We start from the raw sequence: 25,005 nt of genomic DNA, 5'->3' as shown, positions 1-25,005 counted from the left end.
ATTTTATTATACAAGTATAAAAAATTAGTATAGTTAAATTAGTTTGAAAGTTAATCCAGAACCAAATTAATGTTGGTTTGGAGATTTTATATGCTTTAGATGGGTGATGACGGCTTCTCCATTTGCTGAGGTAGAGCATGAGGGGATTTTCATCGGCGTATTTGTCATGATTCTAAGAGTATGATTTGTTAAAACTCTTGATATCTTTAAACTTTTATTTGATGTGTTATAATAGCAAAATATCCTTTTTCCTGGGTTGCTATAGTACTAGCTTATATTGGATCTCAGCTGGTGCTTTTCTCCTAATCTACCATCTTGTTACCTCCAACAGGGGCATAAAGGGAGGTGTGATCCCTCTTAGATTTGCTTTTAGAGCAAATAAATTAAAAGCTCCTCACTGAGTCTGCCGTCCATCTTAAAATTACTTCCTTTGATGTCTGATGAACCTTTCCTAATAGTACTTTTACATAAGTTATAGGTCATCTAACATTCTTCTTGTTGTTGTTAGCATGTCACACTGTGGATACTAAACTCTTTCATGCTTACTCTTAAATTCTACTTCTTCAAGCTTCTAGCTGCAGTATAACATTTTTGTCTTATCAAAATCTCCACTGAACAGTTTATCATAACCCCAGTTATGAAAAAAAAAATTTCCCATAAGTTATTTCTTTACCATCTCAGATTTGAAACATGTTCAGAAAAGCATCAGGTCTATACTCAAAGAACCAGGCATCCCATGTGAGATGGGGCCTCAAATCTCTTGTTGTGCTCTCAAAGTAGAAGCTGGATAGCATATTGTCTCAAGTCTTCATCACACTAGTGCAATCCATCTGGCAAAGTCTCCTGCTAATTTCTTAAGCTATCTGTAGCTTTAACAAAGCATTGCAACTTTGCAAGCATCTATGCTTTCCACATTTTATATGCTGTGGGAAATTTCTGTGAGTTGCCTCATGCAATAGTTGACTTCTCCTGTAGTGTTCTTGTGCCTAACTAATTTTGATTATTATGCGTTGCTCATACTACCATGCCTCTAATAATGTTGTTAGAAAGAATTATTAAGTAGAAGAGTCGGTGGATTCTTTCCACTAGATTTTCTCATATCGTACACGTTAGAATATAAAATATAAAAAGTGCCGTTCTAAAACAGCTTAAGTTTTTAGAGTAATTAATGAGTTGACAAGATATATAGGATACAGTGTTACTTTATTACAAATACTCCGTGGTACTCTTTATATGGTAATTATTTTTTCTTGCTATAGCAGGGCCTCTTCTGTTTTCAGTTTAAGCTATCATGCAATGCAACGCAGTCAAGATTTGTCGGAAGTAGATGACATTTACAGCATACAGAATGATGGATAGCTGATGTAAAGAGAGAATCACCTTTGATAGCCTTTGTACTTCACAAACACTATAGAAAGCCAAATCTATTTTTCAGGAACTAGATCATAGAGTTGGAGGTCCTGAACAGTGGAGCCAATGAAAGGATACTGATTTGGAGTAAGGAAACACAAATCTATGAACTACTCTTTTTACTTTTTTTTTTTTTTGTATGCCATTTTGTTCTCTTTTGCTTGCCATTGGTGTGGATAAGAGGACATATCTGGTGAAAGTTTATAAAGCATCAATCTAAAAGGATTAATTGGGTGAATTCGAACAAAAAGTTTATCTTACAATGCATTCTACTACATTGTTGTTAGAGATTCAAGTCTACAAGGAGGCAATGAGATTGTTCAAAGGAGCCCACAAATCTATTCAGAGTGGTGTGCCTTTCTCTTCTTCATACAAAATACAGCAACAAGCAGGACCTACAGCATGAGAAATTCAATGCTTTCGGTAGAGAATGGTCCCCTCTGTTTCTTGAAGGAACCACATTTTGATTCTTCTTGTCGAGGTTTGTATCTCATGATGCATTCTACTACATATGAACTGAAATGATACAGTACTAATTAGATAGCTACTAATCCTAGTAGATAAATTCAATACAATGCTTTAAAGATTAAACTTAATGGATTTGAAGGGACTCTATTAGTACTGCTAAACAGTGTCTCTAGAGTATTAGAATTAGTCTCTTAGAACTTGAAAGAATGATATTTAAAGGAGCTTAAACATAGGTATTTATTTCAAATTTGGCTTTGGCTAACTAAGTTCTTAGCCAGATTTGTGGTGCTAAAAATTTATCCTCTCACTGAGAGACTTACCAAAATATATCAGCCAGAGTCCAAACACCGACACAACACTGCTTCAAAAGCTAACAAAATAGCCTTGGAATGTTCATAGGATACGGAGATCTTAAGGGAGGACAATAGTAAATTAACTAAACGACATTGACATACGATCGGATAGTCGATGGTGGCCATAAATCTTTTCTCCTACTGGATAACATAATCACCCTAACTTCTGTATTGACAAGAAGACCAATGATTCCATTTTGACCCGAAAAGGAACAAGAATCAAGGATTATAAATGGGGCCAAACCTAGTGTAGGAGGATTAGCTATCCACCAGTGGATTTTAATTTGTAATATCAAGAGCAGAAAGAGGGATTATGACCCAAGAAACAGTAAAATAGATAGAGAGAAAGGGAAAGGGACCTCAAATCTGGTAGAGAAATTAAGCTGACATCAGAAGGTATAAAGTGACAAAGGTGGTTACTGACAGTTGAAAGAGCATCTCATAAGTTACTTTAAAAAGAGAAGATTCTACTTAATTTGCAGTATAAAAAGCTTTACTAATTGCTGTTTCAGAACTCAATAGTTTTTTAATATTCAGCAGATGCTAACCTATAACATAATTCCCACTGAGTTTATCAATGTCCTTAAAAAAATTATCAATGCCAGAGAAATGGAAAAAAATCTGTTGATACTTCTCTAACAGGGATGATCTCAGCCAATCTTGCGGCATGTGGTTACAGAAAGGTACTTGTCAGAAAAATCTGATCTTCTATATGTCTTAGATCTTGATTTCTCTGATTGCAATGTTAACTTAGTTTTTCTTTTTTAAAATGCTACCAGAGAAATGGAACAGTGCCAAACTGTTCGAGTTGCTCCTTTCTAGTCTCTTTCATAGTTGTATTATTTTTTCTACATTATGCTTGCAGGAAAAAAAGAAAAAAGCATGCCCATTTGATCAAATTTGAACCATTTGCAAAATTAGGTAACTCTCCATTATGCTACTTTCCTCTTCTTTTGTGAACTGCAATTTAGAACATATCTCCATCCTACTGAAACAAAGAGAAAGAGCTATGTAAGTTGGATAACTAAAGCTTAAAAAAAGAAGTTAAAAGGAGATATGTGAATGAGAAATAGCTGTCATAGATTAGCATTGTGTATTTATTTCCACCGGCAATCTAGTACCTATTTTGCAGTATAAAGTCCTCCCTCTCATTTGTTTTCACACCGACCTAAATCAAATTAAATAAAAAGTTCTTTAGTGAAATTTTCTGACAATCTGACCAGCCATGTGATAAGAGTAAGAGGGAGAAGCAGGTATGCAATTTGAGATTATCTAATGACAGAGATCTAAGTCTCAATAGTAAAAAGATTATAAAAAAAATGATCTAATGGGTCAAAAAAATTTCCTCTTATGCTTCACATCCCAAGTCACTAAGAAATGAATAGAAGCTTTTACTCTTGTCACCTTCTCTCTTTATGGTTTACTCTGCAACTGAACAAGAGCATGAAGGGACCATTGCATGTGCCTTCTTGTAAGTATACATTCTTGGATTGGTGGTTTTGAGAGTGGTTTCATTTCTTAAAAAAATCTCTACAAAACCACACGGTTTCAAACTTTGGAACGACATTTCAGATCATAAATTTCAACTTCTGGCTTGTCATTGTACTATTCTTTTAGCTGTCTTACTTGTCCATTAGAATTCTGGAAGAAAAGGAGAGTAAAAACTCTCCCCACTTCAAACATCTATTTATGCCTCCAACTCCCTCCCTCTTTTTCCTCAAACAAATCGACAAACCTTCTTCTTCTTCTTCTTCTTCTTCTTCTCTCTCTCTCTCCCCCCCACCAAGTAATAGTTCTTCTTTCACTCTATGATGATTACTCCTTAGTGCTTCTTTTCTGAGTGGCCTACCTTTTATTGGTGCAGGGAGATGATGGCTTTCCCTTGGCTTCTTTTGGTTGGTCTTCTCTCACTGTTCTCAATTGTAAATGCCTATGGAGGAGGATGGTCCAGTGCCCATGCAACCTTCTATGGAGGCAGTGATGCTTCTGGGACAATGGGTATTGATTATTACATTATAGAGAAGAATTGAGGACAAATAGTTGCTCTATGTAACCAATTTTGCTATGTGATTTATTATAGGTGGGGCTTGTGGATATGGCAACCTATATAGCCAAGGATATGGGACTAATACTGCAGCTCTGAGCAATGCTCTCTTCAACAATGGCCTCAGCTGTGGTGCTTGTTACGAGATAAGGTGTGTGAGTGGCCACAGGATGTGCCTTCCTGGCTCAGTGGTGGTCACTGCCACAAACTACTGCCCACCAAACTATGCCCTCCCTAACAATGATGGTGGATGGTGCAATCCTCCCCTCCAGCATTTTGATCTCTCTCAGCCTGTGTTTCAGCACATTGCTCAGTACAAGGCTGGCATTGTTCCTGTTGCCTTTAGAAGGTAAGTCATTGTGTGTTGAAATCTTAGCTCTTCCTATCTCTTAGGAGTTCTAATTTTGCCAGTCTTCTTCTGTTCTTTTGGCTGAGGAGTAATTCTTTGTGAGATGGCAGGGTACCATGCAGGAAGAGAGGAGGGATTAGGTTCACCATAAATGGGCACTCCTACTTCAATCTAGTGCTCATAACCAATGTGGGTGGTGCTGGTGATGTCCATGCAGTGTCCATCAAAGGTTCCAGGACTGGTTGGCATCCAATGTCAAGGAATTGGGGCCAGAATTGGCAAAGTAACACTTACCTTGATGGCCAGGCCCTCTCTTTCAAGGTCACCACAAGCGACGGCCGCTCTGTCGTCTCTTACAACGTCGCTCCCGCTCGTTGGTCCTTCGGCCAAACCTTCAGCGGTAGCCAATTCCATTAAATCTCCTACTCCTACATACTATCTAAGCTATATACATATTAGTAGCAGTGTTGGTTATCTAGTTTTAGTGTCTCTAGGACTAAGAGAGTGATGTATTAAGATTCAAAAGAGTTTATTTTACTAAGGCTCTTCATGTTATTTGCCCTCAAGACTGCTGAAGGAGAACAGAAGGGGTTTCTCTTTCATGACAGTAGTTGGCAGTGGTAGGCTAATACCGCCCGCATACATGAATCTTACTAGTTTCTTTTCTCTTTCTCTATGCTTGTGTTCTGTAAGATGTTGGATGGACAGCTTAAAAATGAGCTCCTTCCACAACATTGTAATCAGCTGCTTGTTGAATGTACTTTCTTTATGTTAAACAATCTGTCGTGAAAATATAGTCTTCCAATTTGATTGCTAATTATGCTTACGAACTGCTAACTAACTATAAATTTGAACCTCAGAAGAAAGAGATTGGTGGTCAAGCCTAAAATCCAAACAGAATTCTCAATAAAGCAATGATATGATGCAAAGTGGAATGCAACTTTAAGCTGACACAGTTATTAGTACATTGTTTGTTGTGTTGTCACAACCCCGAAGGAGAAATTGGTGTAAATGAGATTTAAGGAACTCTTTGCAGTTATTGCAGTCATATTAATGTTCTCTATTGGAAGAAAGAGATTGCATTGCTCTTCCCAAAATAAAAGCGCAAGTAATCTGAATCAAGCCTAGCATCTGGTGCCTAATAATATGCAGTATGTTTATATTCTGCCGTCCTTTTATTTTCTCCTTTAGCCAAGTTATTAAATTAGGATTACAAGTAGAAAATCAAATGACTGACTATTGCATGCTTCCTCTGTGTGAACCACAGCTCCTTTTACTCTTTTTAGACCTGGTTGAATTATGTTAGAAGTAGTACTAATTAATTGTGTCGTTCAATTAGATGCCATTGACCCTTTGAGCCATGTTGTACTTTTGTCTACCTGTTCTGAGTTATCAACCCAATAAACTAAGAAGAAGGTGTGCTCTAGAAGCAGGGTTTAGATTTTATAAATTTCTTTGACTAAGTAGACGTATAGATGCTTCTTGCCCTGAAACCTTTTCTTTCAAATATAATATGAGAGCTTGCATAAGTTTACTTAGTAGTACACTTTAGACCAGGCTGTACATCTTTCTGTCTGAATACATTTCTAGATATATGATTGTCTGAGAAGTTACTTTCGTCGGACATAGCGAAAGGTAATGGAAATTTAGTAATACAAAACCAAAATTTTCTCAAAAGAAATAGATACTGATATCTCAAGTGGATCTCTAGATCATGTTAATTTGAGCATCATAGCTTCAATGCTTCTGACACAGTTGGTGACCAATGGAAGACTCCTTTAAGGTGTCATTGGTGGTGGTGAGGAGTTGAAGAGTGCTCCATTTCTGGTGTTGTTGTTGGCTCCTGGCTCCTTGTAGTCCATCACCATTTCCATCATTTCCCTCCCTTCCAATGAACTCTCCTACAAAAGGAAAGATCAATGATCAATCACTTGAGCCAGGAAAAAGTACTAAGAAAAGACAAGAAGATGAAGAAACCAACCTCATTTTTCATAGAATTGTAGGATCCTGTCTCAAGTTCTATCTGAGTCCTAATCCTCCTTCCATGTCCTGCATTACAAATAAGGAATAGAACTGAGATGCATCAGGAAGCTGAGCAAGGAAAAAGAAAGGATTGCAAGCCAAAGGACAGCACCTTGAGGAACAGGGAGTGACAGGATGAGGGCTGAGAGGAGAATAACAGCTAGAAAGCAAGATCTATTCATGATGCTTCTGGGTTCTTTTCAGATGAGTGGGTGGGAGATGGGGAGGGTTGTTCTTAATGCAGTCTTGATAAGCATGCAAGTTGGCAAGTCTCCTTGTTTGTTAACTAGCATTAGATTGATGTGTGATGGAAAGTATTGAGTGGTATGTAATCATGGCATAACTTTATGTAGCCTCAAATAGTTAAAGATAGGCAATAGGTTTGGTATTGTGGGGGCAACCTTGGCCAACCTGTGGCTGCCCACTGTTCACATGCACAGATCCCTAGATGGGCTGAGGCTTTTGTTGTTTTTAAAAAATTAATTTAAGAAAAGAAAATTATAAAAAAATTATATTGATTTATGTGGTTTGATAATTTGTTCACGGTGTATATTTATTATTTGTAAATATAAAGTGAGGTCTCCTTGTCTTCTTCGGCAACTCTTCTCTTGGATGCACCTCTCTTTGTCTACCCTCCCCCACTTCTGCCCACCTTCTTATAGGAGTCAATTAGAATGTGGTCATGAAAAAGAGAGATGCTTGTCTATCTATGTGTGATAGAGAGTTCATGCCTATCCTTACTAAGATTAGAGGTGGGCATATACTGGCTTCCTTTTTCTTCTCTTGTGCTTTCTCCATCTTTCCACTACTTCTATGCTAGATTGAAGTGATTGTTATTACCTTCCTGGTCATCCCACTTGTGCAAGAACCAAGTCAAAATAGAAAATTAAGATGCAATTAGAAAAGAAATTTTCTTCAATTATCTTTGCAAATTTATCACTAACAACTGGAATTCTCTCTCTCTCTCTCTCTCTCTCTCTCTCAATCTTCCTTCCTCTCCTCTGATTATCAACTATTTACATGTACATAAGCATATAAAAGTACAACATCTTGCTCAAACTTACAAAACTTCAGTAGTGTCAGCTTGCTATGACAAAGTCTGTTAAGATTTCACTAAGAGATCTCATGGAAGTTGAGAGATCTCAGTAGAGCCACCGGATTGGCATGCAAGAGATGAGAATTCTCTGCGGCGTAATTCTTACCGTCAACTTTAGGCTGGAAGGCTTTGAGGAGCTTCTCCCTGCTGACTGCATCACCCTTGTCATTCCTCTTAATACCAACAATTGAACAAATAGAGCTCTTCGCAGCTTCTTCGGGATCATCAATTCTCAGTGTTTGGGGCACCCAGATACAATTCTTTTTGAGACTGTTTCCTTCAATTAGATTGCTATACTTGTTCATGCTACCATCTCTTGGATGCTTGCCTAAGGTGGCAGAGTTAGTCCCTGACCCTGGAAAACCATTGTTAGGCTTATCGGCAAGAGATGAGGGCCATGGAATGCTCCAATAAGCATTATAAGCTGCAGCAGGGTAGAGTGGAATAGCAAAATTTGGAGTACAGAAGGCAGGACTTGGGCTCCATGGATAAGGCCAAGCAGTTCCATCTGAACAAGGATGTGAGAGTGGAATAGGAATTCCTTGACAGTTCATGACGCCTTGTTTAGAATCCAATTCCATTACTGAAGAGTTGCAGTTCTTCGCCGTCTGCTCTGAAGGTTTCTGCACGGATTCGCCAGAACCGAAGCTGAGAACGGCGTCATCGGGCTTTACGGACATGGTTATGCGCCGATAGTGGGACGCAGAGTTCTTGCTCTTCCGACGGCCGGCTCCCACAGGAACATTCCTAATGGAGCCACCGGAAGTCCAGTATCTCTGGCAATTCTTGCAGAAGTGCCGAGGTTGGCTGATGTTGTAATTGTTGTAGTAGCAGAACTTTGTGTTCGCGCTCTTACAACGAGGACAAGGGAGCAAATTCTCAGGCTTCTTTCTCGCCTTCTCGCTTGAATTGCTTGTAATGTTTGACTGTTCTTCATGTGCGGAGTTCTCCACAACTGTATCGTCTTTGGAGGACTCAATCAGTGTCTCTTGATCTTGGTCTTCATGTTCTGGAGGAGTGTGGCTTGTTTGAAGGTTCTGAAAGAACAAAGCTAATTGTATATAATAAGAGAGAAGAGAAAATTAGCAAGACAGAAAGACAAAAAGGGAAATTAACCTTTCTATTTCAACATAGCAACACTTTCACTGATCTGATCCTCATATAAAGTTATGAACTGTGACAACTAACACAAATGATTATGAGTGCAGAAAGTGCAAAAACTGTAATAGAAACCTTCATGGCTCGTGGTTATTCTTCAGGCCAAATTCAGAGCAATCTCATGCATTCCAAGGTAGTAAGTAAGTAAGTGATTCTTTGCAATCAATGAACTAACTGCAAATTGAATGATACAGAACTCACAAACTACTAGCAATATTAAAAATCCAATCTTCACCAAATCTTTTTCTCGAAAAAAAGGAAAAAGAAAAAGAAAAAGAGCATCAAAACACAAAATCCAGCGAAACCCATCTTCCAAAAACACGCCAACAACGGGTTTAACTCAATTATGCGATCCAATTCTAAGTGCAGATATGTCTTTCGGACACAAACCGGAAGAAATTAGCAAAAAGATCTCATTTTTACAAAGTATCGGACAACTCAAATAATAAATAATACCTTCTCCTCTCCTCCACCGCCAGTTGCTATTAAGGAATCCTCATTTGGTTGCAGCAAGATCATTCTCCCAAAGAGCTTGATTGCGTAATCTCTACTCTCCATCATATCTCTCTCTCTCTCTCTCTCTCTCTCTCTCTCTCTCTCTCTCTCTCTCTCTCTCTCTCTCTCTCTATCTATCTATCTATCTATCTATCTAGTCTCTAATTCTTTCTTCCTCGGAAGCCAGCAAGGAGTTTGGTGGAGTTACAAGTGTGAGTTGTCTCCTCTCCCTCGAGTATAAGAGCAGAGAAGAGGGAGGAGAGAGGAGCATGCGCCAGGTCAGCACGGGTGGGGAAGTTTGAGCCACAAGTTCCTTTGTGGCCTTGGGGGGATCCGTTATTTGATTCGCTCGACCTTTTTCGTGCTTCTGGAAGTGCTTAAAGAACCCAAAAGTAGTACATTATTTAAAGCAAAACGACGTGAATGCGCCAAATTGGGTTTGCATCGGGGTTTCTAGTTTCAAGAAAGTGAAGCGGAAAGGGATAGGAAGTAGAGAATTAAACAAGCAAAAAAAAGGACATCTTTCTTCCCTCTTTCTCCCACTCAGCACCCACCCAATGCCAATAGCAGCTCTTCCTTCCCTTTACTCCCCCTTAATTGATCTTAAGGTATTCCTTTGACTTAATATAGAGTCAACTAAGTGGAAATCCAGCACAAGTTCTTCCTCTTGATACAGTATAGTATATGGGCCAAAACCATGGTGTTGAAACAATGGGCGTATCTGAGTTCCGACACCAACTGATGATATCTATGATCATTTATCCTATCCACTAACCATTTGCGTCAAATAATATCTTCTAGGGCCTTAGCTGAATTTACCAATTACTCCTTCCACTACTCGCGGTGTTTCCTCTGTTCTTCTTGTCGCATAGCGAAGGTGGTTTTGTCATTCTGAGAATGCTTTGCGCATTGTGGAGCACTGAAGTAAAGAAGAAGCACAGATGATGGTAGGTAGGTGGTCAATTCTCTTCATCTCCTTGTTCCCTGAATGATACTGGAAGATAGATAGTGTCATAGTAATATTGAATCTTAAATTTTGTATTCATCTAATTCTATATATATCTGAGCTCCATCGAATGGTATATTACTTTATGATTGGGGACTTGTCTTTGTCATAAGACTATAGATTGTGAACTTGTAATTCTGATGCTATAGATTACCAATCACTGATAATAAAAAATGAATCTTTCCATTCGTATATCATTAAATTCACAAGCTTTATGTACAGCTAATAATTCTTACAAACCAAAAACAAATTAAAAGAATTCAAACCAGAAGATTAAATAAAAGAAAGAAAGAAAATATAGCAACTAAAACCCAGTTCTTTCGCCTCCTCTGCTTCCCTCTGCTTCTGCTTCTGCTTCTGCTCCTGCTCCTGCTTCTGCTTCTGCTTCTGCTTCCCCTCCCCCCCTTTCATCTCTCCTCCCTACCGAAATGGTAACCCAAACACCTCCTCTCCTCCTCCCCCCTTCCCCTTCCACCTCCTTCTCCCCTTCGCCCTCCTCCACCGGCATCTCGTATCGGCAAATCGGACATGACCCGTGCAAACCCAACCATTTCTCGATACAATCCCCGTGAAATCTATGCTTGCAAGGCATTTCCTTTACCACTCCGCACTCGTTCCTGAACCCTTCCAAGCAAATCGCACACTCCGCCTCCTCCCCCTCGCCAATATCTACCGCCTTTAACGCCTCGATCGACGCCTTCGACGCCGGGGGCGGCCCTCCGGTGCCAGCGCCGACGCCGGATAAGAGCGCCGATAACAGCCCTGCGTCGCCTTGTATCACCACCGTCCACTGCGTGAGAGGGTTCACGAGCACGATCCGCTCCGGCGACCCCATAGCCGCGAAGACGATCGGAGAAAAGCTCAGCCTTGCGGCTCCTCCGCCGGCTTCTCGAAGTAGCTGCTCAAGTATCCCGTCCTCCGCCGCCGACATCGCAATTTAGAAGCAAGACGAAGAGAGAAGAAGAGAGAAGATGACGATAGAGGCGGTGAGCAGAAGAAGAATGGTGATATAAAAGAGGGGAGCAGAAATCTGTGGAAGGATCTGGAAGTATCTGTCTGCCTAATCCCAAATGACGTCCTATTATTATATTATGATATTTTTCATATAAAATGACATTTGCAGCTGAGCCCATCGTTTTGGACTTTTTACGAGAATCTCCTTGTGAAATGACATGCTCCCCAGTCCTTTTCCTCTTATTGATTCCTCTGTTTGCCTACACACTATTGGCTTCATCAAGTTCATCAACATATAGTAACAAATGATCACACAAAGAATACTACTTCTGTTCAAATAATAATAATAATAATAATAATAATAATAATTTTACATGAGATTAACAACAAAGGAAATACCACAGAGGAACAAAAGGAGGTATCCTAAAAGAACTCTCAGCTCATCTCCTCTGCAGTATGGAGTGTAGCTCATTTGAAGAATCTTGAAGCAGGAAAAGAAATGCTATGAACTGCAGCTGAAGGTGCCAGAAAAATTAAATCCCAGGACAAGAAATGCTACTCCTTGGAGGTAGAGATTCATGTAGTAGCTTCTAGTTCCGAGGAGAAGATCATAGGATGCACAGAAGAAGAGAAACACTGCAAATCCAAGCTCAGGGACATTGACCCTGAATACCATAACACATGATTGATAGTTCTCGTAAAATTGTCGAAATTTTATAGGTTTGAATTAATATTGCTAAATGTTGTAGCATTTGGTTACCTGTCTGTGAACTTAGTTTGGCTTGTCTCAAGCAAGGGGATCTCAGAGTTTTCCTTGAAGGTGTCGCCTACCTTCTTTGTTACAACCCATTCATCAAAATTGCCTGCCTCTAGTAGACCAGCCATGGATGCTTTCATCCTATGCATCGACATTACGCTCTCGAATAGGATCCAAAATGGCATCATGTGTATACTTCTGTAAGAATAACAAGATTGAGATAGAGAGAGAGAGAGAGAGATACTGTCATAATACAAGGAAAGTTATAAGATGAACATACCTAGGATTTCTTATGACATTGAGAATGGTGAGAGTTGTGGGGATGTAAGCCACCCCCCAGGCTGGAAAGATGACTTCTGGAACCATGACTGATATTGGAAGAACAACACAATAGAGAAGAAAGGCAACAGTAGGGGCGATAACTCGGCGCACAAAGAAGAAGCTGTAGAGCATATGAAACTTCTTCAATAGGGACACATCCTGGTAATGACAACTGATAAGTTTTTGGAACAAAGGGGAACTAATCCTGCAATTGATATTTATATTGTTGCCGATAGAGAATTTACCTTAGTGATCACTGTCTCCCATGCCATCTTTCGGAATAAATTTGCAGCACCGCCAGTCCAGCGGTGCTGCTGACGGCAATAGGCCTTGAAAGTAGTTGGCAATTCACTCTTCACCTATGATAATTTTATTGAATCATCAAGTCATATATATATATATATATAACCTACTAATTGGTAGTTTGATGCAATCCTTAAAAAAGTAGAGTTATAAGTACCTTGATATCACCAACATATAAGAACTTCCAACCCATGAGAGTTGTGCGAACAGCCAGGTCCATATCCTCCACCGTAGTTCGATCTTTCCAGCCTCCTGCTTCATTGATAGCCGATACACGCCATACCCCTGCTGTCCCTGAGAACATGATGAATAGCAATTATGCGATTTCTCAAGCATGCAGAATTTATCTTTGACCTCTCTATTAATTGAATTTGTATCAAGATTGGATACTTACCATTGAAACTGAAGAAGGCAAAGACAGCTGAACCTGATTCTTGCTCTACTTTGAAATGATAATCTAATGACATCTTCTGAATCCTTGTAATCAAGCTTGTATTAAAATTCACTGCAAAAATCGTCCGGCAAAGGCCATGTCAGCAACTTCCTGTCAATTCAAAATTTGGTAGATCAGAATGAATAAAAGCTCTATGCAGCGCTTCAACATTCTGAACTGCATTTTTGATACAAAGTACATTTAGCAATCAAAGAAGTACATGAGGTGTATAGAATTTGCTATGCTGTAATTAGTACTGGATCAATTGTTAGAGATGGCAAGGACATGCTTACCGAAGTCCCACCGCGCTTGCACTAGAGCAATCTTCGGATTGTGGATAAGAAAAGGTATGGTTCTGATTAGGAAATCTGGTTCTGGTTGGAAATCAGCATCAAAGATGGCAACAAAATCACATTGCTGGGCATAATCATACTGCATCCCTATCTTCAGAGATCCTGCTTTAAAACCCTTCCTGTTGCTTCTGATGACATACTTTATGTTTACTCCTTTGCTTTCCCAAGTCTTGCATTCAAGCTCCACTAAATCCTACATATCAAAGAGGCATTGCCACACTCCAGAAAATTAAGTTGGATGGCTATAATTTTTAGATGCCCTCCTGATTCATATGAAGGAGCCATGAAACATTAATTCTATTATAAGTTGGCATGGCCTTGAGATGCTAAAATTTGAACTTAGTATATGTCATCTAAGATTGACTTGGAGAATTTTCAGCAACTTTCATTTGCAATTAGCATGCACTGTAGTCTTCTAACATATGTTCCTCCTCTCACTCATTTCTTCTATACTCACAAATATTAAACTAATTTGACAAGTGATGTGTACAATAATAGAGGAGCAGTTGTGCAAGTCTGCATTAAATTTTAAAATGTCTCTCCACTTCCACGAACTGCTTCCCTGTAAAGTTTCTAGACCGCTTGATTGGACAAACAGTTTGCATCACTGTACAAAACAAAGGAAATATCCTCTTGAAGATCCTCTTTGGCACCACATATAGGTTTAAGGGGCTAAAATTTAGAGAACCAAAATACAGATATCTAGTTCATGGGGTCCATAGATAAATAAAATCACGTGGATGCAGATGTGTCCATCTCCCCTACTCCACCTTACCTACTGCCTTTTAATATATTATTTCACCTATTTTTTCCTTCTTTCTTTGAGGCAAAACTTTACCTACTTTAAACATCTTATCTATCCATTCCATGTTACAAAACTATCATAGCAAGGAATACTGCAATATATCTGGCTATGCTTAGTTTACTACCTCAATTTTGCAATTTTACCTTAATTATAGGGTTGGTGGAGTCATCAAGGACTTGGATTATGATTCTGTCTGATGGCCATGTCAACCCACAGGCAGCTCCAATTGAGAGCTTGTACACCTACAGAAGAAGTATCGTCTATTAGTATTAATCTCTCTCTCTCTCTCTCTCTCTCTCTCTGAAGAGAAGACTAGAGAGAGAGATATATATATATCTATATTTAATTACCTCTAGTTCATTGTGCATGGGTATTTGTATTAAGACCATAGGAAAAGCTAAGCTCCCCAACTCTTCATCATCTTCTTTTATGGCCTCCCATTTGTATTGCTTCTCGGGCTTCCAACCAAATAACTTCACCCCCAAGCTCACCACGGTCATGTAAGTTGCCTCCACTACCAGCATCACCGACATGATCATGCATAAAGATACTACTACTTGCAATACGGGCGCGATCAAATGCGATCGCACCCATATCCAGGTAGTATAGACTTGATCGGGCGATAACCCGTCGAGAAACTCGAGGCACCAAGAGGTGGTTTCTTGGAGATAGTGTGATTGATTGACTAAGATAAAGAGGAAAAAGAGAGAGAGAGAGAGAGAGAGAGAGAAGGAAATGTAAACAATTTCGTTTAATGGAAGAGGAAGAAGCAAAATGTTGTCGCGTACCTGTACTTCTGCCTGCCAAGGGCGTAGCAGGGCTGGCATCGGTGGAGATAGCGGCGGAGGGGGCGACGACGACGGCGACGTCGACGGCTAAAAGCAATCCAAGAGCGACCCTCATTTGCCATATCTCCATGATTGCCTCTATCAAAGGAGAATGAGATGATACACAGCTTTGCTGAGCCTTTTCTTCTCCCACTTCATTTTACATTTGACTAGTCAAAATGGAATACTTTTAAGGAAGTGGGGTCCTATTTGATGGCCTCTTAAGTGACTAACACGATAAATTATCATTTACCTACTGAAGATAGACACGTGGCTCTCTCTTTCCTATATCAACGGACATGGATATTAGAACCTTAACAGCAGATCCTTAATAGAAGGTGGGAGCAAAAGGACGAGATCGAGCTGGCAGTGCCTACGTAAACCGTCCATTTTTTTATATATAGACGCCATCTCGTACGACAGGTTGTGCAGCAAATCCTGTATGTCAGATCGTTTTTGGACGGCCTGGATCCTTTGGTTTAGATATATATATATATATATATATATATAAATTTTTTTTTTTTTGTGGTTATTATATTTTCCACTAGGAGATTTCAATATTATAAACAATAATATATTCTACCATGTGCCAATATTAGCTCATTGGGCTTAGATTTCATATGGGCCTAATCCTTTTACGAGCCCATATGATATCCAATGGAGGGAACGGTTATACCGACCGTTGCCTCCAAATTCAAATTTAAATTCAATTCAAGGCATAGCCAAACCTCTATAAGACTACAGAAACCAACTCTTAGTCTTTCTCATTCTTCAACTCCTTATAGCAATGGATGGAAATGGCGAACCCCTCCCCGAAGCCCCGGTCAGTGGTCGGAAAAGGAAAGCCGTCGCTAAAGGCATGCAAAAGACTCTCTCAAAGACTTCTATGCTAGTCAATTTCTTACCTACTGGGACACTTTTAACATTTGAGATGCTCCTCCCTGCCGTCTCGGGCGACGGCTCATGCTCCCCGGTGAGCACGATGATGATCCTCCTCCTCCTCGGCCTCTGTGCCTCCTCCTGCTTTTTCTTCCACTTCACGGATAGCTTCCGCGGCCCCGACGGGAAGGTCTACTACGGGTTTGTCACCCCGAGGGGCCTCGCGGTCTTCAGATCGGGCCTCGGGGTTGAGGTCCCGAAGGACGACCGGTTTCGGATGGGGTTCGTCGACCTAGTGCACGCGGCGATGGCGGTGATGGTGTTTGCGGCGATCGCGTTATCGGATCACAGGGTCACGAATTGCTTGTTCCCGGGGAAGGCGAAGGAGATGGATGAGGTGATGGAGAGTTTCCCTTTGATGGTAGGAGTGGTGTGCAGTGGATTGTTCCTCGTGTTCCCTAACACTCGTTACGGTATAGGGTGTATGGCAGCATGAGATGAAAGTGATGAATTTCCTCCCCCTCCTGTTCTTAATTTGTCATTAGATTCTTGTGGTGAACTTGAATTTGATTGTGGAATAAAATTGTGTTGCCAGTTTATAATGGAATTACTCAAAGCAATGCAAACTGCTATGCATTTCAATTAGACAATCACATCTCAGTTACATCACCAGCTGAAAGATCTTCGAAGGATGGGAACTCGACCCGAGATGTGCACCTGCTCCTCGGGTAAACAGGGCATTCGATGATCTCCTGTCCGGAGCTGTCGACGCAGAGGTAGATCTCAAGCAGTTGGGTGTTGCCAGATTCATCTCTGTTGCACTCTATGCCTGGGGTAATGCCAGTGGCTAATTTTATAGCGTTCTTGATGCTGGTCAGGCTATAGAATCTACCATCTGGTTCGATTCCAGCGTTCAGGAGGGCAGTAAGTATGTTCACTTTCTTCTGCAGGTTAAGGGCTGTCTCAAAGTAGGAATGTTGATCAAGAACAGACTCGGAGCAGGTGCCATGCTTGTCCCATTCATGAGCCCAGAACTTTAAGCCGTCGCCTCTGGGGCAGGCTAAGGTTGGCCAGTTTTCTTTCATCTGTGGCATAAGGTCCTTGATCTGCACGAAGAAGAAGAAGAAGAAGAAGAAGAAGAAGAAGAAGAAGAAAGTGAGGCATGAAAATGTTTTTTTTCTTGTGGAAAGAACTTTAATATAATATTAAGAAACTGGGTGGGTGAGTTGCTTAGATTTCACTTGCTATAGTGAGATTCTGACTTGGCTTTGAATCCAAACTCAGATGTAATTTTTTTGTTGAGAAATTATATTTTACTGAACTTGATTAAGTCTAAGTTTACTTTGCTCTTTATAGTTTTATTTATGACACTTTAATTTTTTTTATAATTATATTTAAATTGAAATTACTATTTTTTTATTATATTTAATTAAACACATATTGAATTTCAGGATACTTATTAAAAATAAAATTGTAGAGAATTTAATAAGTTTTTCAAAACATCTACATCTGATTTCAAATGGCAAAAATATAATATATCTGTCACCTAAAATCTAACATATATTATTTTATATGTATTGAAAATCTTATCAAATTTTTAAAATTTTATTTTTATTGACTATTTTTAAATTTGACTTATGGCTCGGTCAAATATGACGAAATAAGATACAATTTTAGTTTAGATATAAAATTATAAAGAAGTGAACTAAATGTTATATTTTTCTTAACAGACTATAAAATGAAATGGAATCAGATCTACTGCTCCTAATTTGTTGTCCTTGTTATAGTATAATAGGCATGGGGGCCACTATTTGAAGTTGTCATTGGTCCCTCAGTGAGCAACTAGCATCATGGATTCATGGGGAAGTGCAACTAGGAAGAGAAAGACAAATCATCAGGCTGGCCATGCATCTAACTGCAGTAGATGTTTGGCGATAAAATACTTAGTTTAAGATCACTAGTCAGTTAGAAATATAAAGGCTGATCCTGATCCTTGTTCTAGCTTTTAATATACCAAACTTTTAGTATTTTACATACAAAAAGAATGCAAGAATAGGAAGGAAAAAGAAAAGAAAAGTTATATATCTTTAGATACCTTCCTTGAATCAAAAGGGCTATCAGGATCACAGTTTGATGGATATGATCCATCATTGTAGTTTGGCCAGAGGCCATGGATGCCAAAATCTGCATCTGGCTTTCCAGTGACTGGGTAGCAGCAGCTCCGTTTAGTGTCACAGTAAGAGCCTGGCCACTGCATCAAACCAAAAGAAAATCTTAACATCTCTATTTCTATCGTTATCTATCAGCTTAAGTTTTCGCAGAAGAAATGCGAGAGACTAACCTGCTGAACAAAGTAGAAGAAATCAAAATCTTTTGCAGAGGATGAAACTAAAACTATCAAAAGGTGAAGAGCTAAGAGGAGAAAACAAAGGGAGGAATGGGTCTTCATGCTTCCTATCAATGGAGTAGTGAAAGAATGAGGCTCTCTTTGACTTGGTTGGTGGCTTATCTTTGGCTAGCTACCATATATATAAGCAAAGGAGGAGGACACACCTAGCTGGCATACTTCCATGCTGAGAAGGCAAGGGATATGGAGAGTTGAAGTAGAAGTATGTGTGAGGTAATCTATACATCTGGTAACTTTGCAACTTGAAGGTTTGAGACAAAGGCTGCAGGTTTTGATACATCTAAAAGTCATCAACAACCATGCTTCTAAGGTGGTCATATCGCAAATATTATATATACATATATTGGATGCGATAACGTTGAAGTGCCGAGAGCCACATTTGTGGATTCTTATGGAGATATATATATATATATATATATATATATATATATATATATATAGGAAGTAATAAGATCAAATATGTGTAAAAATAAATAAATGTAGTAATAAGATTGATATAACTTCAAGTACATTCTCTCTGATGTAAAAGAAAATTGGGACTGACCACTTTTGATTTTTCTTATTTGAATGAAGAACCATTAGATATTTCATTCGTTTAGATAGATGATTACAAGCCTAAGACAAAGGGAAAATAAAAGGAAATTAGTTTGAACAAATCCCTACAATTTGTTAAAAAAAACAACAATAATATGAGAAAATGCATTGCATCAAGTCCAAAGGCCACACAAAAATAATAAAAAAATATGCCCAATTGATTACATAGGGACCAAAAAGTTCAGCCTTCAACAATTTCGTTATGACCGTTACGAATCCAGTGATCCTAAAAGCACACATATACAGTCACAAAAATATAAGAGAAAAAGAAAATTTAAAGTGAAAGAACTATGCTATCGGGCAGGTCATTCACCCGCATGCAAATTTCTTTAAATCAGCAATGAGATTAGAAAGGCAGAGTAGGCTAAAGATGGTAGATTGCGACAACCAAGGAATGGAAAAGGAAGAGAGAAAGAGAGAAAAATAGGGAGAGGATAAAAAGAAAAAAAAAAAACCTCACGAATTATAAGAGAAGTCTCTCCCATCACTACTAGCATAGAGAGAGGGGAAACCACCAAGAAAAAGAACCCTAAACCTTAGCAGAGCTCCATCATAGCAACCATGCCTTCAAGCTTCTCTTTGGCACTGCCCACTAGATAATCCATATGTTTCAATTAGTCTAATAATAAATTAAGACAAGGAACGAGCTGTATTAATGTACAGTTCAGTAAAAAAAAAAGTAGCTAAGTTATAATTAACAATAATACAAAAATAAGTAGCCTCGATTATATCATTAATGTGTACTATTTTGTGAACCATTTCAGTATCTCACGGCATAGACTTTTTCTCTTCTCTTGAGAAATAAAACATTTAAAAATTAAAATTAGTCCAAATATGTACTAAAATTATTCATCGTAGACTATGTCAAATTTTTGGGAGGGAGCGTGTTGCCGTCATCGATCTATGTAAATTCTAATTTCTAAGTGCCTATCAAGTAACTATATATATTATCTTATAATTTATTTATCGTTAGATAACGATGGATCCGTAATATATCTATATTCACAATTAATAATCATTCTTTTTTAATTTTATTTTAATTATTATTATTATTTGAGTGGAAGGGGCCCATTGAGTTAATGGTGGACCTCAATTTGGTACGTGCCAACGGACCCTTTCAAACCGAACTTAAAATCAAACATTTTCGCGCCCATAGTCTCGCAGGCCCTCCTGCACGTGTCATGAAGCTGCAATACCAGTAGTACCGAAAACCATCCGATCTACCTTGTACTAGATCACTTCGCACATTGTATACCCGCTATAAATTAGTTACCGCCCTCCTTTTCTTCTCCGGCGAAGAGTGCGGCGTCGGCTGCTGAAACCCTATATCGATTCCCAGCGCTACGATATAGATCCTACGGTCATGATCGTATCTCCGAAGCCTCCGTTCCGGAAGCACCCTCGCCGGATTCTGTGGATCGCGATCTCCGCCACCGGAATAGCCGCCGTCCTCCTGTACTTCCACTTCTCCTCCTTAATCTCTCCCTCGTCTCAGTTCGCGATCGTGATCGATGCCGGGAGCTCGGGTACGCGGATCCACGTGTTCGGGTACACGAGAGAGGTTGGATCGCTTCCGTCGCTTGATGTGAAACGGACCGCGGTGATGAGGGTTAGCCCAGGGCTGTCGTCGTACACGGAGGAGCCGGATCGGGCCGGAGAGTCATTATTGGATCTGCTTGAGTTTGCGAAGGGGAAGGTGGAGAAGAAGCAGTGGAAGAATACGGAGATCAGACTAATGGCTACTGCGGGATTAAGAATGGTTGACGGAGGAGTTGAGAAGAGTATATTGGAGTCTTGCAAGAGAGTTCTGAGGTCGTCTGGGTTCAGGTTCCAAGACAATTGGGCTACTGTGATACCTGGTATTTGTTTTCTTGGTAGATTTGGTACATAAATTTATTTTTATTTGTCGATTGATGAGAAATTACTAGAGAAGTATTGAAAGCTAGGAAATTTATTTTATTTCTATCTCAGTATGCTGAAGAACTAGTTGACATAAGCTTTAGAGAGTTCGGCTTATCTGTATATCTCATGTTGCCATGCACAGAGGTAAAGGGAGTTGAGATTTTTTCAAATATAAGTTAGAGATAGTTTTGATATTCTGTGATATTTATTCTTTGGGTGAGATAATGATATTTGAACCTGCTATATTCTGTGTTATTTATTTGTTTGCGTGAGATAGCAGTATTCGTTTTGTTGCATATGCGTCTGTATTTAGATCTGCCTACTTATGGGAAACACTCTTTATAAGTCAGATATTGAGGATTTATATACAGGATCTCCTAGAGTTTCTTCTATCTTATTACTTCAAAGAGAGTTGAGAAACTGAATAGTGCCATGATAATATTAATACAGGTTCCAATGAAGGTATCTATGCTTGGGTTGCTGCAAATTATGCCATTGGTACTCTTGGAGGCGATCCTCAGAAAACCATTGGAATAATTGAACTTGGTGGTGCTTCAGCTCAGGTTGCATCCTATCTCCCTTTGGTCATCTTTACAGACACATATTATCAAACTAAAATTTTCTTCCTCTATCAGATAACATTCGTCTCAGATGAGCTGCTTCCTCCTGAATCCTCACATGTGCTTAAGTTTGGGGGAACCACATATAAGCTCTACAGTCACAGCTTTCTTCATTTTGGTCAGGTGAGTTGAAAAGTCTATCCAGTGTCATCGTTCTTGAAATTCTGAGTGAGCAATATTCTTTTTGCATTTGTTTGCATCCTCCATTATATCCAGTAACATACTTGCTTTGCCTTTTCGTGTCTAACTGAAAGTCCTTTTCTTATGAGAAAAAATAATTGAGTTCATGCACTTATTGGACATGTGACATTCATGTTATGGTACAACTGCTTAGTGCTTGAATTGATATGCAATTAATTTATCCTTCATGTTATGCAGAGATCTAACTCCTTGAATGTTGCAGAACATGGCACAAGAGTTGCTCCATAAGTTGCTAAGAACGAGAAGCACCAAAACACGTATGTTTCTATTCCTGTCGATCTTATTCCTGCAGAGAGTAGCATAACTATAACTAACTAGTACTTCATAAGAACATAAAGTATGTTGTATGGTTTATTTGCCATTCGTTTTGCCACCATAAATGCACCTATGAGTTTGAATGAATGATGGATAATATGAGGATATTCCTGAGGAATTCATAGAGAGTTAACTTGTTCAACCTTTTACAAGCTCTGTTCCTCCCATTTTAATAGTGGTAAGAGATTCTTTGATATAATAGATATATAGTATCTACCAAGTACCAATAATTTGATTAGATCTAATTGTGCGGGCTCCTTGTAAAGTATATACTTGAATGACATTGACTTGATTCCTCACTTGCTAAGAAGATCTGCCTCATCTGACTCACTAGATCTTTCTCAATTGAGGAATATAAATATATTCAATGAATTTTTAGGGCCGTTATCTTATTCTTTTACGCGGTATCTTGATATTGTCAAATAAGGAAGCTGCAAGATGTGATAGAAATGGAAAGAAGAGATACAAAGATAATTGTAAATCTGCCTGTGTTACCAACTCTCTTTGATAGGGTAAAAAAGTTTTAATTGAAGTTGATGTAACTGATGTGTTCTCCTCAACTGCAGTTGCAGAATCTGCACAACATGGAATATTTGAAGATCCTTGCTCTCCTAAAGGATATTCTCTCAATACAGAACTCCTAGTTCCGAACTCCAGTGTTTCCAAATTAAATCAGGAGTATCAACCTGTTGTTCACGCACATGGCAATTTCTCAAATTGTAGGTCTGCCTCCCTGATGCTACTGCATAAAGGAAAAGGTATCATGTAGGAACATAAGTGGAGTATCATGTAGCATTTGTTTGTCCAATGAATCCTCTGTTGGGATTTCCACTTTTATTTCCTCTCGAAGCTCCTTATAGCTGTGAGTCTTATAACATTAAATTCTTTGGGATAATTAACAAAGAAGTTCTATAAAAATAATTTGTTCGTTAGATTCGTAAATACGTCATAGAGCTACCTTCGAAGATCACCGAAGACTGGAGTCTTGTACCACCTCATCTACTCTTGCATCTTCCAAATTTTGATAATTAATCTACATCATACTTGAGGTTTATGTTCTGCTTTACTATTGTGATGCTTTGCATATATATATATATACATGCACTACTGTGACCTGCAATTGCAAAACATTATATCTCATTAGTTTGTAAAATCCAATTGAACTTTATGTACTTGAGATAATCTTCAGTCATTATTTCATTGTCAGATGTGCTAACTTTTCTTTTCATATACAGAAAATTGCCTGGATAAAAGGTGCCATTTGGGATCAGCTTTTGTACCTGAGCTTCGAGGGCGCTTCTTAGCAACTGAGAATTTCTTTTTCACATCCAAGGTTTAATTTACTCTTTCTTATTTAGAGATTCTATTTTCTTGCTTAGAAACTTATATTCATGCATTCCTAACTACTGTTTGTTAGTTCTTTGGGCTGAATCGGACATCATCTCTCTCCAATTTACTGTTGGCTGGGGAACAATTTTGCAAAGAAGATTGGTCGAAGCTTAAAAAGAGGTATCATAAGATGGAGGATGCAGATTTATCACGGTATTGCTTCTCTTCGGCATACATTGTAGCTCTACTGCACGACAGTCTTGGTATTCCTCTAACGGATCAGAGGTATGTTAATCTTTCACCTATTTCAGCATGGCATCATAGGGCACTTTAGGCAGTAATTATTCTGTATTTTGATGAAAATATTACAGTTTTTTGTTCTCATATACGGTGATTATGTTGTTGAGTGGCTCTGCACGGGGTCATGTAGTTGGTGCGTGGAGGAAAGAGGGAAGTAGAATATGCAAATGACAATAATATCTCATCTTTTGATGAACAAGTGCACAAAATCATTTCTCACATGAATTCGCAGGCTGAGCTGGTGATCATCATCTGCAGTTGTAGATGTTATCCCTGCACTTTGCAACTTTTCATGCCCTTCGATAAAATCTAACTCATCTTTTAGCAGGATTGAGTTTGCAAATAAAGTTGGAGGCATCCAGATTGAATGGGCTGTGGGAGCTTTCATCATGCAGAGAATGATCGAGAGTTCACAAAACTTCTATAGCATTACAGCAGTGTTCCATGATAATTTGGCATTGCTACTACTCCTAGTCTCAGCTCTGGTGGTCTTCCTGTCGTCATGTCTTGTGTCCAGATGGAGGAGGCCTCAGTTAAAGACTATATATGACTTGGAAAAAGGTTGCTATATAATTTCTCACGTTGGCTGATGATCTCTGTGCACCATGAAGGATACGAAGAACGAACCAGGATTCATTTTTGTATATTCTTTTGTATTAATTCCAATTCTTTACATTTCCATTCTTGATTTCTTTGATGTAAATTAAACAATTGACATACGAAGCATTGGAATCCAAAATCTTTTCTTTTTATTTTGTGGCCATGTTCATGTGGATAAACTATATTAATTAATAAAGATATTCTTGTTTCCATGTCATCATCTTTACGGTTTCTATTTTCTTCTTCTATTTTAGAGTCAAATACTCATAACTCAGGTATCTTCATCATCCATTTCTGGATCATCTTCAATAATTGATGAGCCTTACCAGCTCTTTGCTGCTAAATAATATTCAGGATCTCGTGGATTAGAGAGATAGAGCCAACTCTTAATACTTAATACAATCATCCTAACAAACTCTTAACTACGATTACTAAAGAGATACTTTAGTCAAATGCGAAGTCCAATGGAGGTGGTTTGATGGGGTACGACTCCAAACATCAAAATTATTATAAAATAAAGTAAATACGAACAGGTCGAAGCTAGCAGTCCCAGTAGAAAAAATTATGCACTATTGACTAACTCCAACTCATTACGAGTTGTTACGCGTTGACCAACCCACAGTTTACGTTGCACCAATTTTTCTTTGGCAATATCCATAAAAAACGAAAAATAAAAAGAATTTAATTAAAGCAATGACAATGGG

At 38.8% G+C, this 25,005-nt stretch overlaps 7 protein-coding genes across 12 annotated transcripts; 3 read left to right on the top strand and 4 right to left on the bottom strand.

The window, feature by feature from the left end:
• The first annotated feature begins 3,587 nt into the window (after window positions 1-3,587).
• On the top strand, window positions 3,588-5,416 carry LOC140785624 (expansin-A10-like). Of its 2 annotated transcripts, none has more exons than XM_073133559.1 (4): window positions 3,588-3,702; window positions 4,096-4,229; window positions 4,312-4,624; window positions 4,735-5,416. In XM_073133559.1, exons 1-4 carry the CDS (start codon window positions 3,647-3,649, stop codon window positions 5,039-5,041), a joined length of 810 nt encoding a protein of 269 aa, XP_072989660.1. In that variant the 5' UTR covers window positions 3,588-3,646; the 3' UTR covers window positions 5,042-5,416. The 2 variants fall into 2 exon arrangements, with proteins under 2 accessions (XP_072989660.1, XP_072989661.1); XM_073133560.1 differs by lacking the exon at window positions 3,588-3,702 and adding an exon at window positions 3,874-4,017.
• A 2,125-nt stretch (window positions 5,417-7,541) lies between these two features.
• Window positions 7,542-9,774, bottom strand: LOC140785509 (cyclic dof factor 1-like). Of its 2 annotated transcripts, none has more exons than XM_073133356.1 (2): window positions 9,357-9,774; window positions 7,542-8,779 (listed from the first exon to the last, which is right to left on the bottom strand). In XM_073133356.1, the coding sequence occupies exons 1-2, from the start codon at window positions 9,459-9,461 to the stop codon at window positions 7,760-7,762; spliced, it is 1,125 nt and encodes a 374-aa protein (XP_072989457.1). In that variant the 5' UTR covers window positions 9,462-9,774; the 3' UTR covers window positions 7,542-7,759. The 2 variants fall into 2 exon arrangements, with proteins under 2 accessions (XP_072989457.1, XP_072989459.1); XM_073133358.1 differs by lacking the exon at window positions 9,357-9,774 and adding an exon at window positions 8,976-9,082.
• Window positions 9,775-10,562: 788 nt separating this feature from the next.
• Window positions 10,563-11,684, bottom strand: LOC140786783 (E3 ubiquitin-protein ligase MPSR1-like). The gene has a single exon (XM_073135432.1). The coding sequence runs from the start codon at window positions 11,330-11,332 to the stop codon at window positions 10,706-10,708; it is 627 nt and encodes a 208-aa protein (XP_072991533.1). The 5' UTR covers window positions 11,333-11,684; the 3' UTR covers window positions 10,563-10,705.
• On the bottom strand, window positions 11,683-15,306 carry LOC140786781 (probable glucomannan 4-beta-mannosyltransferase 7). Of its 2 annotated transcripts, XM_073135430.1 has the most exons (10): window positions 15,116-15,295; window positions 14,678-15,012; window positions 14,471-14,569; window positions 13,463-13,715; window positions 13,131-13,241; window positions 12,894-13,030; window positions 12,679-12,792; window positions 12,393-12,592; window positions 12,116-12,310; window positions 11,683-12,020 (listed from the first exon to the last, which is right to left on the bottom strand). In XM_073135430.1, exons 1-10 carry the CDS (start codon window positions 15,243-15,245, stop codon window positions 11,858-11,860), a joined length of 1,737 nt encoding a protein of 578 aa, XP_072991531.1. In that variant the 5' UTR covers window positions 15,246-15,295; the 3' UTR covers window positions 11,683-11,857. The 2 variants fall into 2 exon arrangements, with proteins under 2 accessions (XP_072991531.1, XP_072991530.1); XM_073135429.1 differs by having other exon boundaries at window positions 14,678-15,306.
• A 497-nt stretch (window positions 15,307-15,803) lies between these two features.
• LOC140786784 (protein DMP9-like) lies at window positions 15,804-16,635 on the top strand. The gene has a single exon (XM_073135435.1). The coding sequence runs from the start codon at window positions 15,942-15,944 to the stop codon at window positions 16,527-16,529; it is 588 nt and encodes a 195-aa protein (XP_072991536.1). The 5' UTR covers window positions 15,804-15,941; the 3' UTR covers window positions 16,530-16,635.
• A 5-nt stretch (window positions 16,636-16,640) lies between these two features.
• LOC140786782 (ribonuclease 1-like) lies at window positions 16,641-18,529 on the bottom strand. The gene is made up of 3 exons (XM_073135431.1): window positions 18,375-18,529; window positions 18,129-18,284; window positions 16,641-17,139 (listed from the first exon to the last, which is right to left on the bottom strand). Exons 1-3 carry the CDS (start codon window positions 18,480-18,482, stop codon window positions 16,684-16,686), a joined length of 720 nt encoding a protein of 239 aa, XP_072991532.1. The 5' UTR covers window positions 18,483-18,529; the 3' UTR covers window positions 16,641-16,683.
• Window positions 18,530-20,332: 1,803 nt separating this feature from the next.
• On the top strand, window positions 20,333-24,453 carry LOC140786905 (probable apyrase 6). 3 transcript variants are annotated; one of them, XM_073135617.1, is made up of 8 exons: window positions 20,333-20,893; window positions 21,387-21,499; window positions 21,572-21,679; window positions 21,960-22,014; window positions 22,639-22,830; window positions 23,308-23,405; window positions 23,490-23,686; window positions 24,030-24,453. In XM_073135617.1, exons 1-8 carry the CDS (start codon window positions 20,398-20,400, stop codon window positions 24,289-24,291), a joined length of 1,521 nt encoding a protein of 506 aa, XP_072991718.1. In that variant the 5' UTR covers window positions 20,333-20,397; the 3' UTR covers window positions 24,292-24,453. The 3 variants fall into 3 exon arrangements, with proteins under 3 accessions (XP_072991718.1, XP_072991717.1, XP_072991720.1); XM_073135616.1 differs by having other exon boundaries at window positions 24,027-24,453; XM_073135619.1 differs by lacking the exon at window positions 24,030-24,453 and adding an exon at window positions 23,809-23,989.
• Window positions 24,454-25,005: the final 552 nt, after the last annotated feature.

Source organism: Typha latifolia, chromosome 4 (genome assembly GCF_019914945.1).
Source record: "Typha latifolia isolate L0001 chromosome 4, TyphaL0001v2, whole genome shotgun sequence".
In the NCBI taxonomy this organism is placed as follows: domain Eukaryota; kingdom Viridiplantae; phylum Streptophyta; class Magnoliopsida; order Poales; family Typhaceae; genus Typha; species Typha latifolia.
This window is presented reverse-complemented; position numbering and strand designations above follow the sequence as displayed.